The 24,814-nt window shown below is 34.5% G+C and overlaps 1 protein-coding gene across 4 annotated transcripts in view; it reads right to left on the bottom strand.

Moving 5' to 3' along the window:
• Positions 1-381: 381 nt before the first annotated feature.
• PCDH17 (protocadherin 17) overlaps positions 382-24,814 on the bottom strand; it is a 99,166-nt gene continuing 74,733 nt past the window's right edge. For 3 of the 4 annotated variants that reach the window (XM_037147809.2, XM_037147808.2, XM_037147810.2), the window contains one exon: positions 382-5,125. In XM_037147809.2, coding sequence (XP_037003704.2) covers positions 4,443-5,125 — 683 coding nt within the window. In that variant the 3' untranslated portion in view covers positions 382-4,442. The remainder of the gene's footprint in view (positions 5,126-24,814) is intronic. The other variant, XR_008391694.1, reaches the window with a different exon arrangement.

Here is a 24,814-nt window from a genome sequence, read left to right as displayed (position 1 = left end):
AAGGGCTTATAAAATGACTTTTCTGAAGTCCTTTAGTATCTTTTTTTAACCAAATTATCTCCAGTTATAAATATTAAATGCCACGAATATCTTTAGGCTATGAATCTCTGGTAGTTATTTGACTAGCCAACTTATCTGGACTCTCTGAATGATTGTTAACCCATTTCTGTGAGAATCTAGTGACATTATATTTACATTTTTTAAAATCTTATTTAACTGACAAACACATAACTAGCAAAAACCATCATGATGCTACAGTTACTTTCCAAAACAATTATGAACAGGGTCTCTGTGGTACATCATGGGTAACACATTACTTGTGTGTTAATGAATTCAAGGGAATGCAATGCCACAATTAGTAATAGTTTTTTATTTGGAGTCCTCATTTTCCAGATAGGTCACATTAAACATAGCCATTAAACAATAGCATTGTGATAAATCCATACAATGTATGCTGCTTTTGTTGTTGTCCTTGTTCACCAATCACTTGGTGCAGCTAAGAACCTTACGTTGTGATGGAGCTGATGTATGGTAATAGCCAACCTGCAAAAACTGGGGCCGGGAAAATCAGACATTAATCAGGTCTCGTTCAATTATGTTTCAAAACAACACATCGTGATAGCCAAACTCTCATTGGAATTAATGTTCTGATAAATGCTGTCTGTTGTCAAAATAATGTAATTAGACAATAATGAGTGGCATATATTATGCCAGACCTCAGTTTACCTGTTGACCTCAGCAACTTTTACTCCATTAGGCAACAGATTTTAACCTGGTTCTAATAAAGCATACTGCTCTATTACTACATGGCATTATTTTTATGATGTCCTTTTTGCAGTCGAGCAGTGCCTAGATCTGTTAAAGGAAGCCATGTTTTACAAGATCTCAGCTAATTTAGGAAAACAAAACAAGTCAATTTCCCAACCAGGAACTCAATTAATTTATTAGAGTGATGAGCCAATCTTTGTATATTGCCTGCAATAAGGATAAGTATGTCAGGTTCAGAAATAATATGAAAGCACTGTTTGAAATTGCATGAAATGTCTCTTCAATGTTTACTTTGGTATAGGTATAACTAACACTGATTCTTACTGCTTTTCACTATGATGAAAAGATCTTTCATCATTAACATGTAATGAAAAGATAGTTTTGTTACTGATTTATTTTCAGTTCATCAGTAAACATTTTTTAGAACTTTGACTTTCTTTACAAAGATTTCTATAAATTCTTTTCTGTGCTTGACTTCAGTTATTTAAAGACCTAAAAGAAAAAGTATCAAATTATTCATTTTGAATGTGTGGCAGCTTTTTTAAGGGGTTTGTGAATGAAGGTTGTGAATTAAGACAATTTTTGCACATTCTGAATTATGCTTAAACCCCTTGAAACATCTCTTTTGATCATTTATCACCCCTTAGAGCACGTTGCTTCCAAAAAGGATGATTTTGGAATGTCATAAATTTCCATGGAAGCCAAGCAGCAGAGGTCTGTGATAAAGGCAGTTGCCAGCCAAATGAATAAAAACGAGATTCCCTCAATGCAACTATAAAAGCTTAGAGTTCTGACTGCTGAATTACCACCAACTTGTAAATAAATAATCACTACTAAATACAGATAATGTGTTAAACAGCTAACACTAGTAAATCACTGGTGACAGGGAGCCTAAAGGTACATCCCTCACACATTGGCACAACCAATTCTTAAAATCTTATAGTGTTTTAAAATCTTCAGACACATATACTAAATTGAACAACTGGTTACTCAAAGTTAAGAATGTTTTAAAAATAAACCCTACTCTCTTTGTTGATTTCACTTATATACTGCCTTAGATTGTACTAAGTGGCTATATGTCCAGTAAGAGAGAGGCAACACTTGGTAAAACTAAACAGAAATTGGTCCCCCATCAAATTTCTGCTAAATCAACCTATAGTCTCCTGGCAAAAAATAACATCATATAACAGAGACAACACATTTCAGATACATAAATTGTCCAAAATATAGAGAGTCAATTATGTTTCACTGTACAAGACCCCTTCTTTTCTAATTTAAACATTTAAGAATAATAAAAAAACAAGAGTAGAGCTTTGGAAAGGCTGTTACTAGGAACCAAATACAGTTCTTGAGAGAATAAGGCTGATGGGAGTTGTCCACTCTTCCTTTCAAAGCAGTTTTTCAAACGAGGTACAATCTAAAGTATTGACAGCATTCGACGGAAATATTTTCAGTTGAATTTGTTGATGTTTAAAATTGCAAAACTTAATTCAGTTCAATGTTTGTATTTGCTTTTGTTTTTGTTTTTAATATAAGGATTTTATGACATTTATGCTGTTTCTACACTGGCTGGGTGGCCAGAAAAGAAGGCACAGAATTCTCCACCAGTTTGCAAATAATGCATTTTCTGCTCCAGTGCACAAACAGCCTTTATTTAACTCAGCACCACATTTTCTAAGGTATGGGCTGGAAGCTGTTTATCACGAAGCTGTAAAATGCCAAAAAATTTTAACACTGAAGGAATATGTCAATCAAGGCATTTTCCCATCTGCTACTACTTCTGCAAGTGCTAATTTTGTTTTTCCCAATTCCTGAAATTTGAGGTTTCCTAGCCTCATATGGAAGTAAGGTTGAAACTTGCTATATGACACAAGAAAAACGTGCAACAAAATGAAGGAATAGAAGGTGTATTGTTCTCAAAGGTCACCAATAAAAAAGATGTAGCTTGGACTACTGCAAGACCTCTTGGGGACTTTCAGTAGAAGCATTTGATGATTGCTAGAAATACACCACAGATAGCAATAAGAAGAGCATTGAGAAAAATGAAAAACATCCTGTTAAGACCTAGACTTCTTGAAAAACACTACACAATGCAAGTAACTAGGGCTGGTACCACACATGCATTAAAGCATTTTTCATGGTTTTGAAATAAATGGGAACACACATATTAAACCACATAAGATACTTTTGAGAACCAATCAACAGCATGATATCTACATAGGCAGAAACTTTATGTTATTGAGAAAACATGAGAAGTTTCAGGTATTGGTACAAATGTAGTTCTTGAGATTTAGCATGACTTTAATAAAAGCTTCTACAAGGACTTGCACATAACCATGACTGACGGATGTATTTTTTTGACCTTTCAGATAGCTCCATCGGCTCACTCAAACACATTTTGAACAGATTATGTACTGTAGTACTTGGTAGACTATACATTAAACAAGAGACTTTGCTCTGAGGCACTGCTTCCCACACTCCATGTGGAAAAGGAAGCAGGAAAAAACAAAACTCATAGAGTTCGACAGCTACCGAGGCAACACTTGCCATTTACAATATAAGCCCAAATATTTTTGCAACACAACTATATATTAATTTAATAAAATACACAATATAGCTCTTAAACACTCAACAATTTGGCTCATATGCACTGAATCTGCAATAAATCAATAAAAATATGTCATTTGATGTAAACACATTGAATCTTCTTACATTTGCACATTTAAATGGTCATGTGATTTGTGTATGTCTAAGACATTTTCATTTTCCTGAGCTATTTTAGTGTCCACAAATGAATAAAACATATTAATCATATTAATTTTCTCTGAATGTTATTACTGAATGGTAATTATTTTTCAGAATCTTTGCAGATAAAATTAAAAACATATCCAGCATTATTTATATGTTTGTTGGACACTAAAATGCTGAAGAGGCATTTTTAAATCTTTAAATTTTCTTCTTTAATGAAGTGAATTAGCCTATGTGTGCGCAGGACAAAATGGACTATATTTTTTTACACTTAACTTTTTTACGACATGACATGTCTTACAAATGACCAAGTATTTTTTTAAATTTTCAACTAATGTTATGGAATGCTCTTTGTGTTTATATGTGTGGCAGGTAACTTTATACAGAAATGTTTACCACAAATATGTGTTAATGTTTGGTGTAGCTTGGACTACTGCAAGGTCTTTTCGGGATTTTCAGTAGAAACCTGTGATAACTGCTAGAAATCCACCACAGATCACAAATTATGACCCTGCTTTGATTGGGGTTTATAGGTAAACAGTTAAGTCAGCATAAATCACAGAGGACAGTCTCAGAGTGATCAGAAATATGTCAATTCTCACACCGCATACCTTCCTAACAGATTGTCAAAAGGTAACTTGCCTCCTCATCCTCCTTTTTCTTCTCTCCTTTTTTCTTCTCTGTTTCTCTTTACTCTTTGAGAATCATTAATTCTGTCCTAATGTAAGTTTGGTCAAAACAAAACCATTGTTATCTCTGAAAAAGAAATAGCAGTGAAAAGAACATACTTGTGTGGGCACTTCAGATGTTCACTCAAAGCCTTAAAGCAGCATTGGTCTCTCTTCATCCCCATAAACCAGGTTGTCACCAGGAGGGACCATTTTTAAATCAAAGAAGAGACAAGAAATTGCCAATGCTCCCCACCCTCACTTTCTCACAGCCACAGGGTCATTTCCCCGGCAGTCCTGCAAAAGCTTGTCAATTTCTCTCACAACTTCCTCTGCATCCACTGACTCTCTGCCCAGATCCCTGCTGGGGTGGTCAAGCTGCTCCAGAACAGCACCCATCTCGCTGGAATCCCGGCTGGCTCTGGAATGCACATCTGCGAAGACCCTTGCCATCTGATCGGAAGCCATGAAGGGGGGGTCTCTTGGTTGCTTACTGGGCGACACATACTGACTGTCAGTGGGCAAGTACTGGCTGCTTGCTTCGGCCAGGGCTCCTGGTTTTGCTTCACAACCATCCAGAGAGCCTTTTGTTGAGGTGCAAGGCTCCATGCATGCCTTGGTTGGACTGCTTGATGCTGAGGGGACCTCTTGGAGGAGAGGGCTCAGGGCACGTTTGGCTTTTAAATAAGGTTTAACATTGGCAATGAGAATAGTGTGCTCTCGCTTGTCTTTTCCGAATGTACAAAAAGTCTTTTTCCCAGTGGGATTCACAGTTTCGTAAGTCTCAGTCTCAACATTAGCTTCAACTGTGGGTACAAAGAGATTTGTGCGGTAATCTGCATTTTCAGCCTGATTGGCTGCAGGGAACTGTGGCATCCAACACCTGTCAGAATGACCAAGCACTCGGCATTCCTCTGTGCAATTAACACACTCTTCTGGTTCTGCAAAACAAAAGAGAAAACAGCAAATCCAATCATTAGGGTTGCTTTTACATTTCTACCAAGGCTGTGCTCAGCTCTCAGTGGACTTGCTTGACCTCTGGTCTCTTAATTAAAAAAGGAAAAGAAAACAATAATTAAAACATTTCAGGATGGTTGCATAAACCTGCTGGTTGAGACAATGGTTTTATTTAAGTCTATTCTCTAGATATTAACAAATTCCCATAGCCTGAGAAGAAGTAAAAAGTGGCCATTGGAGAATCATTCTCAGTGGAATAGAAGATCACTGTAAACTAATTTTCTGGGGATATTCAGCTAGTCTTTGTTCTGTATAACCCTTCTTGGAAATAGTGCACTTCAAAAAGGATTAGCAGGATTAATTTTTCAAGTCAAACAACAGGACAAAAACTGGATTGCAAACTTCTATAACGAGTCCTAAGCTTGCCTTAAAAATATTCTATCCCTATTTTGCTCGTAATTGTTATTTCTGTGACAGTCCTAAAATAAAAGGTTTCCTTTAAAAGTCTGCTTTTCCTACTGAAAGTAGCAAATAAAATTTTGTGTCAGAATGTGTTATGAAAAAGCTTGTCAAAAAGTGCACATTCCTATTTTATTAGATATGGGTATGTATCATGTCATCAGTTTTCTTTAGCATTTTTGTTTGTGGTATAAGTAGGTGGAAATGGATTTAGTCAAAATATATAGTTCAGAATGAATGACAAATCATGATCTCTATTTTAAATGATAATGCTTTTTGTGAGAATTTTTGCTTCTCTTTTTTGCCAATAGGCATTTAGTGACTCTAAATAAAGTATTCTTTAATGATCCCTATTTCAAAGATGCTGAATAAGAAAATATGAAAGAAAAATCTCTCATTGTGACAACAGCTGCATACTCCCATGACCCCAATATTTTAAAATATAACTTTAAACTACATCTTCCTAGTTCTCCTTTACATTTACAAATAGCCCTTTTAACGTCTAATGTTCCTTTTTAAGTCAGGGATTTTTTTTCCAGGAGAGGATATTTACGATTTACCTGTGTGTGATGGGAATAGAATTCCCTACACATTTAGAAACCCCTAGGATTGGATTTTCCCCTTCCCCTTGGGATGCGGGAAGATCCCTGCAAATTTACAGTGTCATGTGTAAGGAAAAAAAAAGTTCATGTAAAAGATATTTAAAATATGAAGCAGCAAATTTAGTAGCTTTGATAAATTTATACAGTTACTTTACAAAGTCATAAATAAAATGTGTTCATATTTAAAACACATAAATAAAACACATTCCCTCTCCAACAAAGAAAAAATAAATCTGATTTATCTCAGGAGGTTTTAGGATAAAATAATTTCCCAGGAGACTAATATTTTTTAGAAAGTTATCAAAATGGTGTCTTGACAGAACAAAAATATTACGGTATTTCATTTGCATGTATCACTCACACTTGTGAAATATTTAGAAAGTATTTAGGTAACTTGCCTATATTTCAGTTCTTTTCATGCTTTCAAAAGTATACTTACCTGTGAGTAAATAGACTGTATTAAATTTTATTATGTTATATAGGCAAGAATGCTGAAGTGTATCCAACAGAACTTTCACCCAAATATTCAAATGTTATCTGTCTTGAAAATTGTTAAACAAATGGACACAAACAGAAGCAGAAGAATCGAGGCACAAAAGATTTTCTAGGAAGCCTTCCTGTATAAACTTAACGTGAATTTTTAAAAATCCATGAAAGTTTAATATCTGGTATCTATTTTATTTACCTACTCTGAATAGGAATCATAAAAATGACCTCCATATCTGTGTTAGTAGGTGTTAGAAAAATGTATATCATTTCGCTCATCCAATTTTGTCCTTCAAAAATACAGAACACTTCAATATCTATTTCACTTGGTGATACTTTTGAATCTTTTAGAGCTGAAATTTTTTAAAAAATCATTTACAAATCATATGCTGTCTTTGAAACACACTGACATAGTTTTATATTCCAATCCTGACTGGCCTTCAATTTCAGCCATTTGGATAGCTTAGCACTGAATACATTCGATATGAATTTAAGAAGAAAGTAAAAGTGATAGAATAATGCAGATACATGAAAGTGCAAATCGACCTTGAATTTGAAACCATCAATATAAAATGATTGTTTGCACTTTACTGCTGAAAATCTGCAGCTTTTTACTTGACTCCTTTATGTTACATCCTAGGGAGCAAATTCTGAGTATTGATTATGATACATTATAAGCTGTTCACCTTGCGATTAGACTGTAATTTTGATGGCAGCAGTTCACAGACAGTGAAGAAAATCAAATGGACACTTAGGTACATGCAGCTGAAACTATGAGCATAAACTGAACAATAACTGCCAAGCATCAAATGAGAATTTATGAGAGTGAAATTATTTCTTAAGTAGCATATGCAAATGAATAAGTAGGTAGGTATATAAAGGAAACAAAGGTAGTATTTAATGAATGACAAGCCAGACATAAAAAATGGAAGAAAAAGAGGGAAGTAGGAAAGGTAAGTGAAGGGAAAGAGGAAAGAGTAAGCAGGAGTGGTTTAATAAAGGGAGTTGTATTAGGAGGATTTCTGTCATGTGTATCTTTTGTTATATATTTTCAAATCCCCTCAATAACCCATGTGTGTATAATAAAATATAATAGTGTGGAATGTTTGCTCAAGCCCTAGAGCTATAAAGCCCTAGATAAACTTCTGCACCTTAGAGAAAATGGATCCCAGAATAGATATGTTGAATTAAAAGCTATAATATTTTTTAAAAAGCAAATTATGGAGACCACCAAATTATGGAGATTATGATAAATTATTGTATCAGAAAACAAATATCTGTATCAGAAAATAGATTCAGAGACCCCAGACAGGAAAGTCAAAGTAAGATATAGTTGATCCAAGATTTATTTTTGCCTTCTAGACCAATCTGGGATTACAAGAAAATTATTTACCTTTATTTTTATTCTTTCCTTAATATAACATGATATAATGCTTCATCAAAATTCACCCTCTGCCAGAAAGATGAGATGGGATAGTCCAAATGGTATGCATATGGGAAACACTGAGAGATAAGCATGTTCAGATTACAAAGCGAATACCATTTTGAAGTCCAACAGCTAGAAAGTTGGATAGTTTTGCCCACAGAAAACGTTTATAGTGTTCAGATTTTTAAATGTATGATTCTGTGAAGGCTCATGCAACAATCAGATAAAATTAATACTTGTTCAGTGTTAAAAATCATTTTATATACACCTGTAGATCCATCCAACTATTACACCAGCTCCCAGAGGGAGGGACCTAAAAACAGTCATCCTAATTGGTTCAGTGTTGCATCTTAATTTATGATATTTTTTCAAATGATATAAAATCATTCAGATGACTACACTACTGCAGTTCAGTTGTACCACACACACACACACACACACACACACACACACATAGATCTTTATTTGTGTGTGTGTGATAAAATTGAGCTTTCTCCAGGATATAGTCCAGACAAAACTTAAAAACTCAAATACATAGCCAGTGCATTCCTCATAATTAGCTTTCAGCAACTGTTGTAAGTGAAGTACAGGTGAATCAATAAAAAACACAGGAAAATTCTATATTCATAATATAAAAAAACATAAATATATATATAAAATATGCAAAACTATATACATATAGCTTTTTACTTAAAATCTATGATTGGATCAATAACTATCTCTGATTTTAGAATTTTATACAATGCAAATTAATTTAGACATAAAGATATTTGAAATCTGCATATTTACATTGGATAACATATCTTAAAAGTTTCTCTTTTCTTTGAACATAGATGAAATAGTTTAATAAATTAATCTTAGAGATAGTAAGTAAGCAATTATTCTGTGCCAAATATATCTTCAAAAGAACTGTCATTGTGTATGTAAGGAAAAATATTTAAGCAACTTATCAAATTATCCTCTCTTAAATTAGATTTTAGCAATCATACCTAAAGGTTACCATAGTAAATGTTTATGGTGTGATTTTAATATGGTAATGCAGCTGTGTCATTAGGAATGCATGGCCATTTCAACAATGGTAATAGGTACTGTGGAGAGCAGTATGTGAAGCATGTGCAGTACAGCAATGACCCAGAGAAATAATTCAGACCCTCAGCATGCACAACACAGTGTGGCAGCCAACATGTTCTTATCTTAAGGGTAACAGCACCCTCTCCGAGCATGTGCAGGAGAATGACATATACCACATTGCCTAATAAAAGTTGTGCAAAATAACATGTGCCTGTCAGAATGGACAGAGATGGGTGCCTATCAAAGCTGCTGCATATAGCATGTGCCAAACAAGAGTGAAGGACACAACGTGTGCTTATCTAAATTAAGAAAATATATTTATAAGAAATGGTGCAAAATCAACATGATTTTGCAACAAAGGAAGCATAAAAGCAAAAGACATCAGACCATGGATGATGGTGCCCATCCCTTTGACTCTGCCTTGCAAGACACTGCCATCCAGCCCTGTTGCCTTCCAGACCTGGACTGGATCTGGACTCTTGGGACTGAGGTTTATTATGCCCCAATTATCTTGTGTGATATTGTTACTGTAGGGCTAAGGGTCTTACAGGCAGGCAGCCAGTAATTTCAGTTCCTAAAGTCCTAGTCAGAAGACCTTAGCAGGGATTATTCCCTAAGAATCTTGAAACACCAATTCAAAAGAGCATATACACCCCACTGTTCATAAAAGCACAATTTACAATACCCAAGTGCTGGAAGCAACATAAATGCCCAACAGTAAATGAGTAGATCAAAAAACTATGGTACATTTACACAATGGAATTCTATGCCGCAGAAAGAAAGAAGGAGCGCCTACCCTCTGCAACAGCATGGATGGAACTGGAGAGCATTATGCTAAGTGGAATAAGCCAGGCAGTGAAAGACAAATACCATATGATCTCACCTTTAAGTGGAACCTAATAAACAAAACAAAAAAGCAAACAACATATAACCAGAGACACTGAAATAAAGAACAAACTGAGAGTAACCAGAGGGGAGAGGGATAATGGGAGAAAACAAAGGAAGGTCCATCAAGGAACGTGTATAAAGGACACATGGACAAAGCCAAAGGGGGTAGGTTCTATGGTGGGAGGCAGGGATGAATGGGGTGGTGGGCTGTGATAGAGTGAAAATGGAGACAACCGTACTTAAACAACAGAAGATGAAGGAGGAGGAAGTGGAGGATGAGGAGAAGAAGAAGAAAACAAAAAAAGACCTGAGCAGTAATCAAAGGCTGGCTGATTATGTCATGAAATACATGCTTGTGACAGGTGCCAAAAATCACTATCCACAAGATTAAAATAGGAAGCCAAAACAATTTAAACCAACAGGGCTTAACAAAGATTAAGACAGTCTATACTGAATATAGTTATTTAGAGGAAAAGTCAGGGGGACAATCCTTGAGTGTTATGACTCCATGGTATTCATTGGAAAGGAATTACATCAAGAAACCAGCCTGTAAAATTTCTTAAGAGGAAATCTACCTCTTTTTCTAATGTCTCATTCTCTGGCCAGAATTTATCACAAATCAGAAGTTAAACTTATTTTCCCAGTCTAGCACATATTAAGCCACTCCACCTAAAGAGAGATACTTGGCAATTAATTTGTTATCACTTAGGGAAATATTAGAAAACATAAAAGGATTTCCTCCCCTCAGTTTCAAACTTGCTTGCTGCCTCAGATTGTACTTGAAAACATGCATAGTTTCTACCGTTAGAGTTTCAGGTATGCATTCAATTTAATTTTTTTATAATTAGGAAAGACCTGTGTGTTAGAAATGTGAAAACCAAAATCTTCAAGTCAGGGCATCCGTGAGCAAGTTCTAAAGTATCGTAGGCATGGGAGAAGAACATTTGAGAGTTTTCTCTTCTTATGTCTTAAGAAAATGAGTTTTATGTCTGCTTTGTAAGTAGCTTTAAACAGGAATGGTGCTCTTCTACTAGTGTTGTGGTTGCTACTGTTTTTAACAGCATTTTAAAATTAGAGTTGTTTCCAAGTAGGCAACTCTATAAATGGTAGTTCATTTTTTATTTGTTCTCATTTTTCTTCTTTTTTTCTAATTTACCCTTTTTTCACTAACATAAGATTTCATAACACCTAATTAGCTGTCTAGAAAAGCAGGGAGTAGAAAAACATCCCTATTTATGGCTGGCACAAGTGTTCTGGAGATTAACTCTACACTAGTATGCAAAGTAGGTCCCCATCACCGATTGTCTACCTGCAAACAATGATAAGACAAGGCTGTAGCCCGGCAGCTCATTTATACCACTTTTCTACTAAAAGGTTCTAATGACATAACAAGAGTTTGCTTTCACTATCCTTTTCTTCTTCAGCACCCACATATCTACACAACTTCACACATGTACACATACTTCTCTATGAGCACCACAAAGCATGATTTATTAAAATATATTCTAACATATGAGAGAAAATATCAATACTAAAATAGAAATTTTATCAGGACACAGTCTAACGAAACTCTAATAAATGTTTCAGTAAGGTGACAGAATTTGCAACATACTATAAAATGACACTTTCCTAACTTAAACAGTATTTTTTGTAATGTTGACTATTATTCACATACTGCTGTTTACCACCCTTTAAACTCTGCAACTTGTTGTAATAGGGTGAGTCTTTTCATATAGATTACACCTTAACAATTATATTCATTCAAATAATTTCCGTTTATGATTTCCATGTCCCATTTACTAGCATATTAGTTAAAAATAAACCTGATTTCACCCCATCTAAGAGGGGTAAACATTTTATTTTTAATATTATTTCTAGAGACAGTATTGAAAAGTTGTCTCAAAACTTTTTTTGCGTCAGAATAAAAAAGGAGTATTCTAATATTACAGTTTTATCACACATTTTTGTCTGCTAGTGTTCACATGACTTAATTTTAGCACAATTTTTAATAAGCTTGGTGTATGCCTTATGCAGGAAAGAAAAGGGCGGGTAAGGAAAAAAGTCTCATTTGCGAACCAATCACTTTTTTTGCTAAGTGGTGTCCCATCTATAGCATTGTATTTTCTGTGTTTCTTACTCATGCACAAGGATCTATGTTGTTTTTTACTAATCAAGAAACTGATACACAAATACACAGGTGGGGGATGAATTTTTGATTCTTTTATTTCTTAATGTGAGGGGGATTATGTATTCTGTTCCGATACGCTCATTTTATGAAGATGCCACATTCACTTGTTGGCACTGGTACACAGATGAAACACTAGATATTAATAATCCAGAGCTTAAATTATTTCCTAATAATTGGTCGCAAGGAATCAGAACTTAGAAACATACTAAACATAATAAATATATGACGAAGAAACATATTTTCAGGTGGATGCACTGCAAATGCAGCTTCCAGATTTTACCTCAGCGGCGAAATGTCATTCTACCTGCTTTTAATAGGTGAAGAGCACATTCTGAAGAGGAAGTTATAATGCTATCAAATAGTCAAACCATGTAACTTTGAAGTGCTAATTCTCGTGTGCACCCGCATTACACTATGCATCTAAATGTATTGCTGCACTGCATTCAGACCAGAGACCACTGGCCTGCATCATATTCAAGTGAATCCAATCGCAGCTGGGTATTTGGGGGATTGGCACATTTGCACCTAACTTGTCAGCAGAGATGCACAACACCTTCAGGGATAATTTCTTGTCCAGAACTCTTTGGAGCATCACAACCTGTCTACCTGAGTGAACTTTTTGGCATATATAGGTATTGACACCATATACAGGTAATGCTCTGAGATAAAGAAAATTTAAATGAAAACATATGTTAAGGAGTAAAAGCAAAATGATAAAAGAAAATGTGATGTGACAGCCCCAGGAATATTTAAAAAATGAGAATCTAAGCCATAGATTGGGAATCTATGGCACAAATACAATTATGTCCTATGGCACACTGCTCTGAGATTAACATTAAAAATTTAGCTGCCTGTCTCCCCCAGTCCCACACTGTGGTTGCCGCCATTACCTGGGGCAGCAACAGATGCTGGAAAGTGCAGGCCTAGGTAGATGGGGCCATCTCTCCCTTCACAGTTACCCCAAGGAGAACGGTCTCTCAACCTCAGTACTATCCTAATGGAACAAATATTTGTTTTGTTTCATTTTTGAGAAAAGGACAATGAAAGAGCCTTTCAAGGAAAAAACAGTATAGCTCAAATACTCCACCAGAGTAAAGACAGCTCAGATTCAATGGAGCATTAGATGTCCGTAGTTCAGCAGTTGGTTTAAAGAAGTTATATTCAGTCATTCATCAGGTAGTTTTCCAGGAAAGTCATCTTGAACAAAATATGGTAGAATAGGTGCTGTGTCAAGTTTTATTCAAATGTATATGTTCATGTTCGGTGTTTTCTAAGAATCAGCAACTCAACAAAGGTACTATGAGGATTTTTCTAAATGGAATAACTTGATTACATGTTACACATGTGTACATGTTAATATGAGGAGATGAAAATTAAATTAGTTATAAATAAATAACAAACCAAAAATGTTTGTAAACATTCAAATGATTATCTGAACACATGTGATTTTTTTAACTCAGAGCTGTCCTTCTAAATGTGCAGGGTAAAAAATTCAATATTAAATTTTATTTATATAAAATAATTTTTAAAACTGTTTGGGCAGCTGTTGTTGGGACATTCTGGTATCGTTGGGCTCACGGGCAAATTCAGGGGGCCAAGAGGTGCATGGCAGAGACAGTGGGGCCCTGGGGGTAGAAGCCTGGTAAAGGGGGGCACCCAGCACAGAAGATGAAGCAGAGGAGGAGGAAAAGTCAGCTGAGCTCTGAGGGAGGGGTGACACAGAGAGGTAGTGGGCAGTGAGGGGTGACTGTGGGACCCCTGCAGTGAGGGCTGTGTTAGTCATGGTAAATGAACCTGTGTCCATTCACCTTCGAATCCTCCAGTCACTGAGGTTATGACTGTTCACCAAAGAGTTTACACTTAGATTGGAAACTAGAAAGAAGTTTGAATACAGCACAGGGGGAATAACTAATGATACAATTACATCTCAACACAGATAAACCACAGAGAAAAGTATAGCCTGCAATGTTATGAAAGGCTTTGTATAAGAGGTGGTACTTGATCTGCATTTTAAAGGATGGTCCATTTCAACAGACAGTGGAGAACAAGAAGAGCGTGATCCAGGTGAAGGGATTAGAAAATAAAACCATCATCACACAGGAGTGTGCATTTCACAAGGAACTAAAAAAACAGTTTTGTACGTCAAAGGACATCATATGTGCAATGACAAAAAATAAAATGATAACATAGCGTATATTGGCCAGGATTTACAAGAGAATGCAATACCCCTAAATAAAGGACCGAATTTAATGTAGCACACAATGGAGAACTACTGCAGGTATTTGAGCAGTTTAGTGTATGTCTCTGAAAATTTTTGAAATACTTAGGTGCTTGATTGGAAAAGTAAGAGACAACATTTATGAACATATATAATTGGGATGAGCCACAGGGCAAGTAGTATTTAAATAAGTATTACTGCAAAGAGATATCTATATAGTTTTGGCTCCGAACAAGGATATCTCCAACAGAGCAAAATACACCCTGACATGATTCACTGGCTTAGTCGTTCTGACAAGAATGCCACTCATCGCTTGGATCTCATCAGACTCCTAAACTATGGAGTGTTTCCATGTATGTTTAGTCAACTGGTATTTTACAGCAACAGTATAAATCTTGCATTTTATATCTGCATTTGAAAAATGTATCTTCTTCCTACGTCTACTTTATCTCTCTTTCTTCTTCCTCTAATTTGCTATATTATTAACCAATCATAAGAATGCATATAGTTACATATCTGAAAGATCAAAGAATTCCTCCAAAAAGCCAGAAGAGGAAAAATCTTAAAGAAAAAAAAACATCCTTCTCAGAACATAGGGAAGATATAATAAATACTCTTGTAAGGCAAAGAGAATGGCCACAGACATCAACTAGGTATCAACTCCCAGAAACCTTTCAAAGTTGATTTTGGATATCAAGATGAATAAATAATTAAAGAAATTCTTGAAAATCTTCTTCAAAATAAGCATTTCTATTTTTGATGAAGATAATCCTGCAATTTTCCCACGGAATTATATTATAACACTGCTTCCTAACTCATTATTTTTTAGTCTACCTGCCTCTCACGGAGATATTTATACCCTGTAAGGATCAGGAACCTGATACAGCAGTGTGTCATTTCATTCTGCATTCCTTCAGGACACAGAATACACTCAATGTTCATTCTTCTGAACATTAACAAAATGCTAAAATTGATATAAAGTAACATTAAATTTAAAAAGTATCAAATACTATTGGCAATCTATAACAGAATAGGCTACTTCTTACAAATTACTAATTTCAAAACCACTCATGAGGTTATAATGTACATTAAGATATGTACATGTATGAATATAAATATTTTGCTGTGAGATATACAGTATTTAAAGTACCATCAGATCTGTCTTTTAAATACCATGTTTATATAAAAATCCAAATTTCTTTACTTATTATTGAGGGTACCATTTTAAATAAAATACATTCTGCCTAACATACATCCACCTGAAACATGGAGGTCAGAAGATTTCTCCTAGAAAACTTTTTAAACTAGAGATGATGACATTCTCATTAAAATCAAAGCCTATATTTAAATAATCACCTCTTTATAATTTTAAATTATGAAAAACCATGAGTATCTTGAAAAACCACACCTCACTGTCTACAGGCTTATTTCTTCTTTTCTTGATTATTTCTTTTGTCCCGTTTTGATTCTACTGCATTGTTGGGTAAAATGTGGCTGTTTCTCTCACTTTAGTTAGCTGCCTCTGTATCTTAGACTTTATCCGCCACCTATTATCAACATACGAATGAATGAATAAATCTTGTAACTTTACAGTAGTGAAAGGGTTAATGTGCCTTCCAAAGGAGCCTGATTTATATGCAGTGAGAAACCTATGCTCTGGCATGTGCAATAGTTAGTAAAAGCTGTTTGGTTTACAAGAACAAATTTAAAATTCTAGCAACTTCACACTGTGAATTTCAGACATAAGACTATTTAAATATGCTACTCTTCTTCATCTTTAGAGAGGATGTTTTCCTTATGCTTTTATTGCCTGTGTACGCTAACCCCATCTCTAATAAGAACACCATTTTTGATGACATGGATGAATACATCTAAAATTCAAGTCATCCTCCTAGCAAATTGATAATCCTGTAAGGAAAGGCAATGAAAACATGGTTATGAAGCCAAACTCTGTGTAAGAAGCAAACAAGACAGTCTTATTAGTGTTTTTCTCTCGTGCCTGCTATCTGATTTTTATTGGGATGTATATCTATTTAGCAGTTTAAATACTCTCATTTACCTTGTTTCTAACACTTTTTTTCAATTGTTAGAGACAAGTAGACAGAATCAGGTACTATTTTTTATATTCTCAGAAGCGAAATTAATCCAGATGCAACTAATCCTCTCCTGGTTATATTTAGTAATCAACACTTGCCAATAAGATTTGGGAATCCCAGAGGGTAGATTTTTAAAATAATTTTTAACACTTTTATATTTTAATGACATTCCAATGTCCAAAAAATAATTATTAAATTTATAGAACTGTGTTCTAGAAAAAGATCTAAAGCTTAAATTAAGTTACCTACATAGATGTACACGGCTCCAAAAGGGCAGATGGGTGTGTTGCTCAGATTAGCATTTCAAGTGTGTATATTTACAGAAAAACATATATATATATATATATATATATGTGTGTGTGTGTGTGTGTATATATATATATATATATATAAAGGTAATAAGAAAGATATTTTCTTTTTTTTACAGGACTTTTTTTAAAAGAGTTAATTAATTAATTTATTTACCTTTAGAGGGGAAGGGAAGGAGAGAGGGAGAGAAATATCAATGTATGGTTGCCTCTCATGTGTCCCCTGATGGAAACTGGCCTGCAACCCAGGCATGTGCCCTGACTGGGAATCGAACCACAATCCTTTGATTCACAGGCCCGTGCTTAATCCACTAAGCTACACCAGCCAGGGCAGATATTTTCTTTTAAGAGTTAAACGATTCTGAAATATATATGGAACTACGCCACTCCATGAGTAATTCCTACAAAAATTACTTACACTAAAATTTAAAACAAACCAAAGCTAAGTGTCCTCAATGTGTATGCATACACACACACACACACATTTTGCCCCAAAATAGCTCTTGTAAAATGAAGTTTTTCTGATAGAACTATTAAAATTTATACTGTTTCAAAGATAACTTTAGAATAAAATACAGGCAGTTCAAATATGAATGATTTGGCCCCAATTTTACTAAAACAATGCCTACCACCAAGCTGTTAATACCACTCCTACTATTACTATCACTATTATTATTATAGATAGTTTTAAAATATATAAAGAGTAGGAAAGGAAAGATAATGGGCATTTTAAATAAAGGCTGTTCTGGAAATTACTTCTCTAAAACCATCATGCTATTGCCTTTGGTGTGCTGTAAGTTTATTGAAAGCTGATATATTTTATCCTATTTGATTGGGTCATCCCAAGAATGAAAATTTAAGCAAAATCAATACACTCAATATCCATGTTCTAGAATAAATATACAGAAGTGTTTCTTGTAATGGGTTTTACTGGCAATGACAAACCATTTTTCTAGTAACTGCTTTAATAATTTGTAATCATTAAAATGCACTGAAGCAATGAAGACATTGGGAGAAGAGGTCAGAAAGAAGGAGGCCGGCCCTCTGGATCACCCCGCCTTGAAATCAAACCGAGGGTCAAAAAGCTATGGGATAAGGCCATCATTCAGTCAGAGCAAATACAGAAATGTGTTTTTAAAGGATATGAAAGCCTATCCATACATGATGTAGCATGAAGATCAAAAGGTGTCTATAGTGGGGTTTTAAATACTTTCTTACCTTCGAGAGTACTTCCTGTGATTTAATTGATAACCAGCCACTCCCAGAACAATGAGCAAAGAGTAAAAGTGAAGTGAATAATAATAACATAGAAATAATTATAAACATATAAATTTATTTCATCTTCAGATGTATAATCTAAATCTAATCTGGAGGAAATTCATTGTGATATCACAGGCAGAATTCACTGAGAGATTTTTTTTAACTCAGGCATGGCATATTTGAATACTTTCATTTAAAAATCTGTATGCTCAGTCTCATCAGGAAGTGGTACTTCATGCTACTAAATTTATTTTTGAGTAGCTGCTTAACAATTTCCATGGTCATTACTAAAAAAATGAAATCTGAACTATTCAGTTTGAGGTTTGAAGGCCTCTATAACTGATCCAAATAAATTTTCAGGCCATTTTATCTTATAAGAAAAAAACCTTAAATTCTAACAAGTGAAATTTGTACAATTTCTTTTACAACAAATCTCTTTGTAACCTTTAGGAAATGGCAGCAACTTTCGGATTGAACCCTGACATTCCTGTAGAATGTTGTAGGACTCAGGTCAGTTGGACAATGTGTCACCTGTTACTGGAGACACAGTTGGGGTCCAGATATCTGCCCAAAGGGGAAAACAATTTAAGTTTGAGAAAGTGCCACTCTAACCTTAAATTCTGGAAATTATTTTAATTTTTCAGGTCCAGATGAGTGTATGCTTTGATCTAAAATTTTCTGGTATTAAAATCCAAGGTATATCTAGAAATAGAAGTTAAGTATTTGATTTCACAAACTTCTAAGAAATATTTAATGTTTTTCATCAAATGTATAAATATACGTGATCACAAAAGAATATTAACTACCTAATTACCATTGCAATATAGTCATTTCGATTAGCATTATTGCATAATGAACATCATTTTAAATTTATAACTATTTAGAAAATAGAAACTTCCTATTTGGTATAGTTTTTATTGTTATAAATATTATAATTACCTGAATATAATGTTAATATAACATATTAACATTATAAAATTACCTGAAGATAATTTTATATAAAATTGCATATATAAGTGATATATTTGTAATCTTAAAATTAAGATTTATTTAAGTTCAGATTAAGCATTTATTTTAAAAGTACACACTCTAACATTTAACTCATTAAATTACTTATTACCATAAGCATAAGGGTTGTGTGTCTATATTAACCATTTGCTTGGGAGATAGTAATGATTTAAACAAAAATATATTATTCTGACTATTTAGTAATATGCACATGAAATAATTATATTACATAATGACTCCAGTACAATAATAATAAAAAATATGTGTACAGAAATAGAAAACCATTACATTGTGTAAGCACAGACATTTAAGTTCTAAAATCGAGAATTTTATTACAACATATTAATAAAAATATTTCTAAGCTTCACTATCTTGCTAGCTTGGAGAAAACATAAGTTTTGAAGTGATAAATTCCAATGTCAGATAACTATCAACAAAGAAACACAACTAAACACCAAGCATACATATCCTTATGCACAAACACTTTGTACACATGATAAAAACACACATTACTACACCTGATAGAAATGAATGGAAGGAGCCTTGCCTAAGGGCAAAATTCTTCGAGAACAATTTAGTAGATACAAAAATAAAAGCCTAAACCACCAACATCAGCTTCTGGTTTCCTGAAGTTCAGTCACAGCTCACAGAAAGCTTTGTGTTTCAAGTTAGTAGATGGTCATGGTCAAGCTCAGGTGTGTACATGCACAGACACATACATGCACCAGGAAGCAGACACATGTATGTGAGAAGAAATGGGCATCTGATCAACAGAAATTTCTAGAACACATAAAATAATGTAAATAAATTTATACTCTAAAAGCTAAAGGGCTTTATTGGTATAAATGTTATATTTGAAATTAGTTTATATAGAATTATAAAATAACTCCTTTCCCAAATGATTATAATTTAATGAAGGGGAACTTACAACTATTTAAAGGTAACAGGAATATTTCATATGGATGTGTGTGTGTGCATGCATGCATGTTAAACTTTCCACTTCACCTCTCAAAATCTTTAACAAGTATAATTCTCTTATCTCTACCATTATTTAATGCTTTTGCTTATATTTTCTCTTTAATTTCCATTCATTTCTATACAGAAAATAATTCAAGCTCTTCTCTTTATTCTGGCATGAGTAAAGCAACACAAATGATTGTAACAGTAATTGTCAGATTGCTAAAACACATGTGCAATTTTTAAGCTCAAACTGGTACAACAACCCAATGTACCAGTTTTCTCCACAAGTGCCTTTCTCTCATTTAGGAATTAAACTACTCAGAAACAAGCAAACAATAAAATCTCTCTAAAGCATTCAAACGACCCAAAGACTTGGATTATATTGTCTCCAGACATAGAAAAGTATGTGGTTAGCTAAAATTTCACCTGGAATATGTACTCATTCCTGCCTTTCATTAATCCATTCAGTTGTTTCAGATTTCAATGTGTTTCCCCAGTGTGTCTGAGTCATATACAGAGCATACATAGAGATTGAATATATTGGCAAAATTTACTGAATTTGGGGATTTTAATACTGAGGTTCACTAGCTATTACAACTTATATAATTTTTCCATCCTGCTCTTAGGAATCATTATTAAAGTGGGATATAAAGATTTTATAAAGTAATGTGTAAAGAAACCTTTATTAGAGTTCCACAAAAAATCTCTTATCTAATATGAAGGGTATTTGCCTGTACAAAAGAACATAAGAATTTGGGGCACCGGTTTCTCAGGCGAAACATAGTTCTTCAGAGTGAAGCAGGTTGCTTTACACCCACAAGTGACATCCAAATAAATACCCACTTCCCCTATACCAGCCCACTTTCCATTTCATCAATCTGTTTTTTTCCTTAACATTTCCTACACTATTTCTAAAGGGAAATTGCTATGAGCGGTATATTTTTTTATTAAATAATTGAGAGTTGGGCCATTTAAAACTCCTTTAAGTAAATATGAAAGGCCCTGATATAAATGAATATTTAGATTATCTTTTCAACCCCTAACTCTGCACAGGTTTTCCTGAAATATTAATAGTACCAAAGCAGATATAATAGAATAAATTACTTATGTGATATTTTCCTTTATAAAATAAAGTCTACACGTTCTGAATGGCTGCCTGCAGAGAGAGCCACTTTGTGTGCCCAGTCTTATGAGAGCCGTCATCTAACAAGTCACATTCAGATCACAGAGAAGAAAGCTAACACATGAAGAAATTGCTCACCTGGAGGAAGCAGATCAACAGACTGAAGTCTACTTGTGATGGTGTGTAAGGTGAGGATAGCAAAGGAAAGCAAAGTCGGGAATGCTTGAAAAATAAAATATTTTTGGTTAACAAATAGAAAAGCCAAGTGAGAAAAAAGGGCCAGTTGAATCATGAATCCTTTATTGTTTTCAATTTTTTAATTAAAATTCTTTGGATTGACTGATTCCTAAAAGATAAGGCCATTTGGTATTTCCCCAGACATATAAAATTTAGTCTCATTGAAAGAAAATTACTGTTCTGGAGTATTTCAGCTTAGATGAGACAGAAACAGTACAAAGTAACTATATCAATGCCTAGGTGGATGAAAAAAATACTGTTGTGATGGTGATGGATTCATTCATCCTAAAAAAATAAGAACATTTTCTGCCATGGTGGGTTGATGTAAAGAAACAGGCCACCAAAATTAAAGTTGTAAGCTGTCTATTCTTTAGAATCCCTGAAAAGCAAAGCTTTAATTTAAGAAAAAATATATATATACTACATCTTAATATTACTTACACAAATGTATATTGTCTGGAACCTAAAATAACAGGCTATTTATAATTCAATTGTTTATTCAATCATCTAGAAACCTTCAATTTTCAAAAGCACGTTGACTTTGGTAATGAGATATATATATATTTCTGTAACAATATATACTCTATTTTTTCTCAACATAAAGTATTTATGTAATATGAAATTAAGAAAACTTTTTGTTTTGCTTTTTATGAATGCCTCAGGTGTATTATAAATGTATAAAACTAATTAATTTCTTAGACTTAAATACTACAAATTGTTGCATTAATGTTATTGAGATGTGCAGTGAATACATGAAATCAACTGCTGCCTAAAAGTATTGCCAAAAAAAACCTGTCAGTGAGCAAAAGTAACTTTTATTTTAAATGGTCTCGCTTTCTTCCTTCCAACCTTTATCCACCATCTGTTGTTTGCCACTCCCACAGAATGTACTTCTGCAGATTTCCATGTAAAACAGGTTGAGTAGTTAGTAACAGGCAGCTGAAACATTTTTGACATTATTGGCATACAGATGTTTCTTTCACCCCCCACCACTTGTTGCTGAATTTGTGTGTGCTTCTCTCTCTTTTTAAAAAATATATTTTATTAATGATGCCATTACAGTTGTTCTATTTTCCCCCTTCATTCCCCTCCACCCTGCACACCCCCTCCCCCACCATTCTCCCCCCTTTAGTTTATGACCACATGTCTTAAGTTCTTTAGATTCTATATTTCCCCTACTATTCTTACCCTCCCCCCATCTATTTTCTATCTACTGTCTATGCTACTTATTTTCTGTAACTTCTCCCCCCTTTTCCTTCTCCCACTCCCCTGTTGCTAACCCTCCATGTGATCTTCATTTCTATGGTTCTGCTCCTGATCTAGCTGTCCTCTTAGTTTGCTTTTGTTTTAGGTGTGGTTCTTAATAACTGTGAGTTTGCTGTCCTTTCACTCTTCATTTTTTTATCTTTTTTTCTTATATAAGTCCCTTTAACATTTCATATAATAAGGGCTTGGTGATGATGAACTCCTTGAATTTGATCTTATTTTTAAAGTATATTCCCCACAACATATACAAACACCTAAAAATAAGTCTGCCTCATGCGCATGTTTAAATCACCTATTGAGAAATTTAACATAGTAAAGAGAGTAGAGACTATACTAGGTATTGTTTAGGGGAAGGGAAATAACTAATAGGTAAGTTACTTTGTTAGTATGCTCAGCCTAAAATTTTGAAGAGACAGTATAGTTCTTGCCACAGACATATGAAGAATAGTTTATTTTCTAAAACCTACATTTGTTATTTTTAACCAGACTCCTTTGCTTCATTTGCATTTGTCACAATTCTCTTAAATGTTCAGTCCTACCAGAAATCGAAAATCTTTTACCTACTGACCATTTTACATGTAAAAGGCACTTTACAGTCTTTTGATAATAATCCAAACTCAGTAATCAATATCTAAATAATTGAGATATATTGAAAATGTCATATATTTTAAATAATATAACTAGAGTCTCATAAGGGATTCAGAAAAACTTCTGAATTCAGAAGTTTTTTTTTTTTTTATTCAGAAAAACACATCCCATCTTCTTTATTCAGAAAAACACATCCCATCTGAATTGGAGCATGAAACAGCATAGATTGTGGATCGGGTTGGATGTTACCTCCCCAGATAGTCATGGCACCCTGTAACAAAATAACATGATCTTACTTGAAAATAGGGTCTTTGCAGATGTAATTACTTAAGATGAGGTCATATTAGATTAGAGTGGGCCCTGATCCAAACTCTCGTGTGCTTCTAAAAAGAGTAAACGGAGACAGAGTGACAGTCACCTAGGGAGAACAAGACAGGAAGGCAGAAGTAGAGACTGGAATGCCCCGTCAGACTGCTGGGTATAGACAAGGGAAACTTCTCCTCCGCAGCCATCGCTGAGCATGGTCTTTCTGATACCTTGATTTTGTACTTCTGTTCTTCAGAATGGGTAGAGAATAAATTCCTCTCCCAGGCTGCCCAGTTTATGGTTTTTAGGTTGGGCAGTCCTAGGAAAACAATACTGATTTTGGTACTGGGAAGTGAGATGTTACAGCAACGGATACCTAAAAATGTGGCTGTGACATTGGAACTGGGTAATGGGAATAAGCTAGGAAAGTTCGGAGATACATGATTTTAAAAGGCCTAGATTGCCTTGAGGAGACTATCAAGAAAAATATGGACATTAAAGGTGATTCAGATGCAATCTCAGAAAGAATTAGAGAAAAGTGTCCGTCATCTTAGAGAACACATTCATGGCTATATATTACCATGGACAGAATGTAAATAGAAATATGAACATTAAAGGTGCTTCTTGTGAAGCCTCAGACAGAAATGTTAATGGACACTGCAAGGCAATCCTTGTTATAAAGTGGCAGGAAACTTGGCCAAATTGATGGGTGGGAAAAGGACTTATCAGCAATGAACTTGAATATTTAACTGAAGAGATTTCCAAAGGGTAGTATGTGTGGCTGCGTTACTCTTTGTTGGTTGCAGTAAAGTGTGAGAGAAAACAAATTGAGGAATGAGCTTTTTAAGGAAAAAGGCAGCCGCACTTGATTTGGAAAATTTTCTGTCTATCCAGGAAGCATATTCTGGAAACAAGGACAAAGGTGTGGCTGGACAGTCATTTGCCACAATGAACAGGCATGCAACCCAGGGGTCCAGTTGGCCATCTTAGGAGAAGTCGGGATTAGAGATAAGGTTATTGAGAAACAGGATCTGTGGAGGATAGTCTCATCTAATAGTGTGGAGTCCCTCCAACTTACTGGGAATTTTTACTAGCAGAGACACTGCTAACATGGACTGATAGGGCAGAGATGGAATAAAATGAAAGAAAGATGACTTCAAGAGTACTGATGCAGGAGCCAGGA

Source organism: Artibeus jamaicensis, unplaced genomic scaffold, assembly GCF_021234435.1.
Source record: "Artibeus jamaicensis isolate MK-2021 breed Jamaican fruit bat unplaced genomic scaffold, CSHL_Jam_final contig_415, whole genome shotgun sequence".
Lineage (NCBI taxonomy): Eukaryota > Metazoa > Chordata > Mammalia > Chiroptera > Phyllostomidae > Artibeus > Artibeus jamaicensis.
Note: the sequence above shows the minus strand (reverse complement) of the source record. Positions and strands in the feature narration are given on the sequence as shown.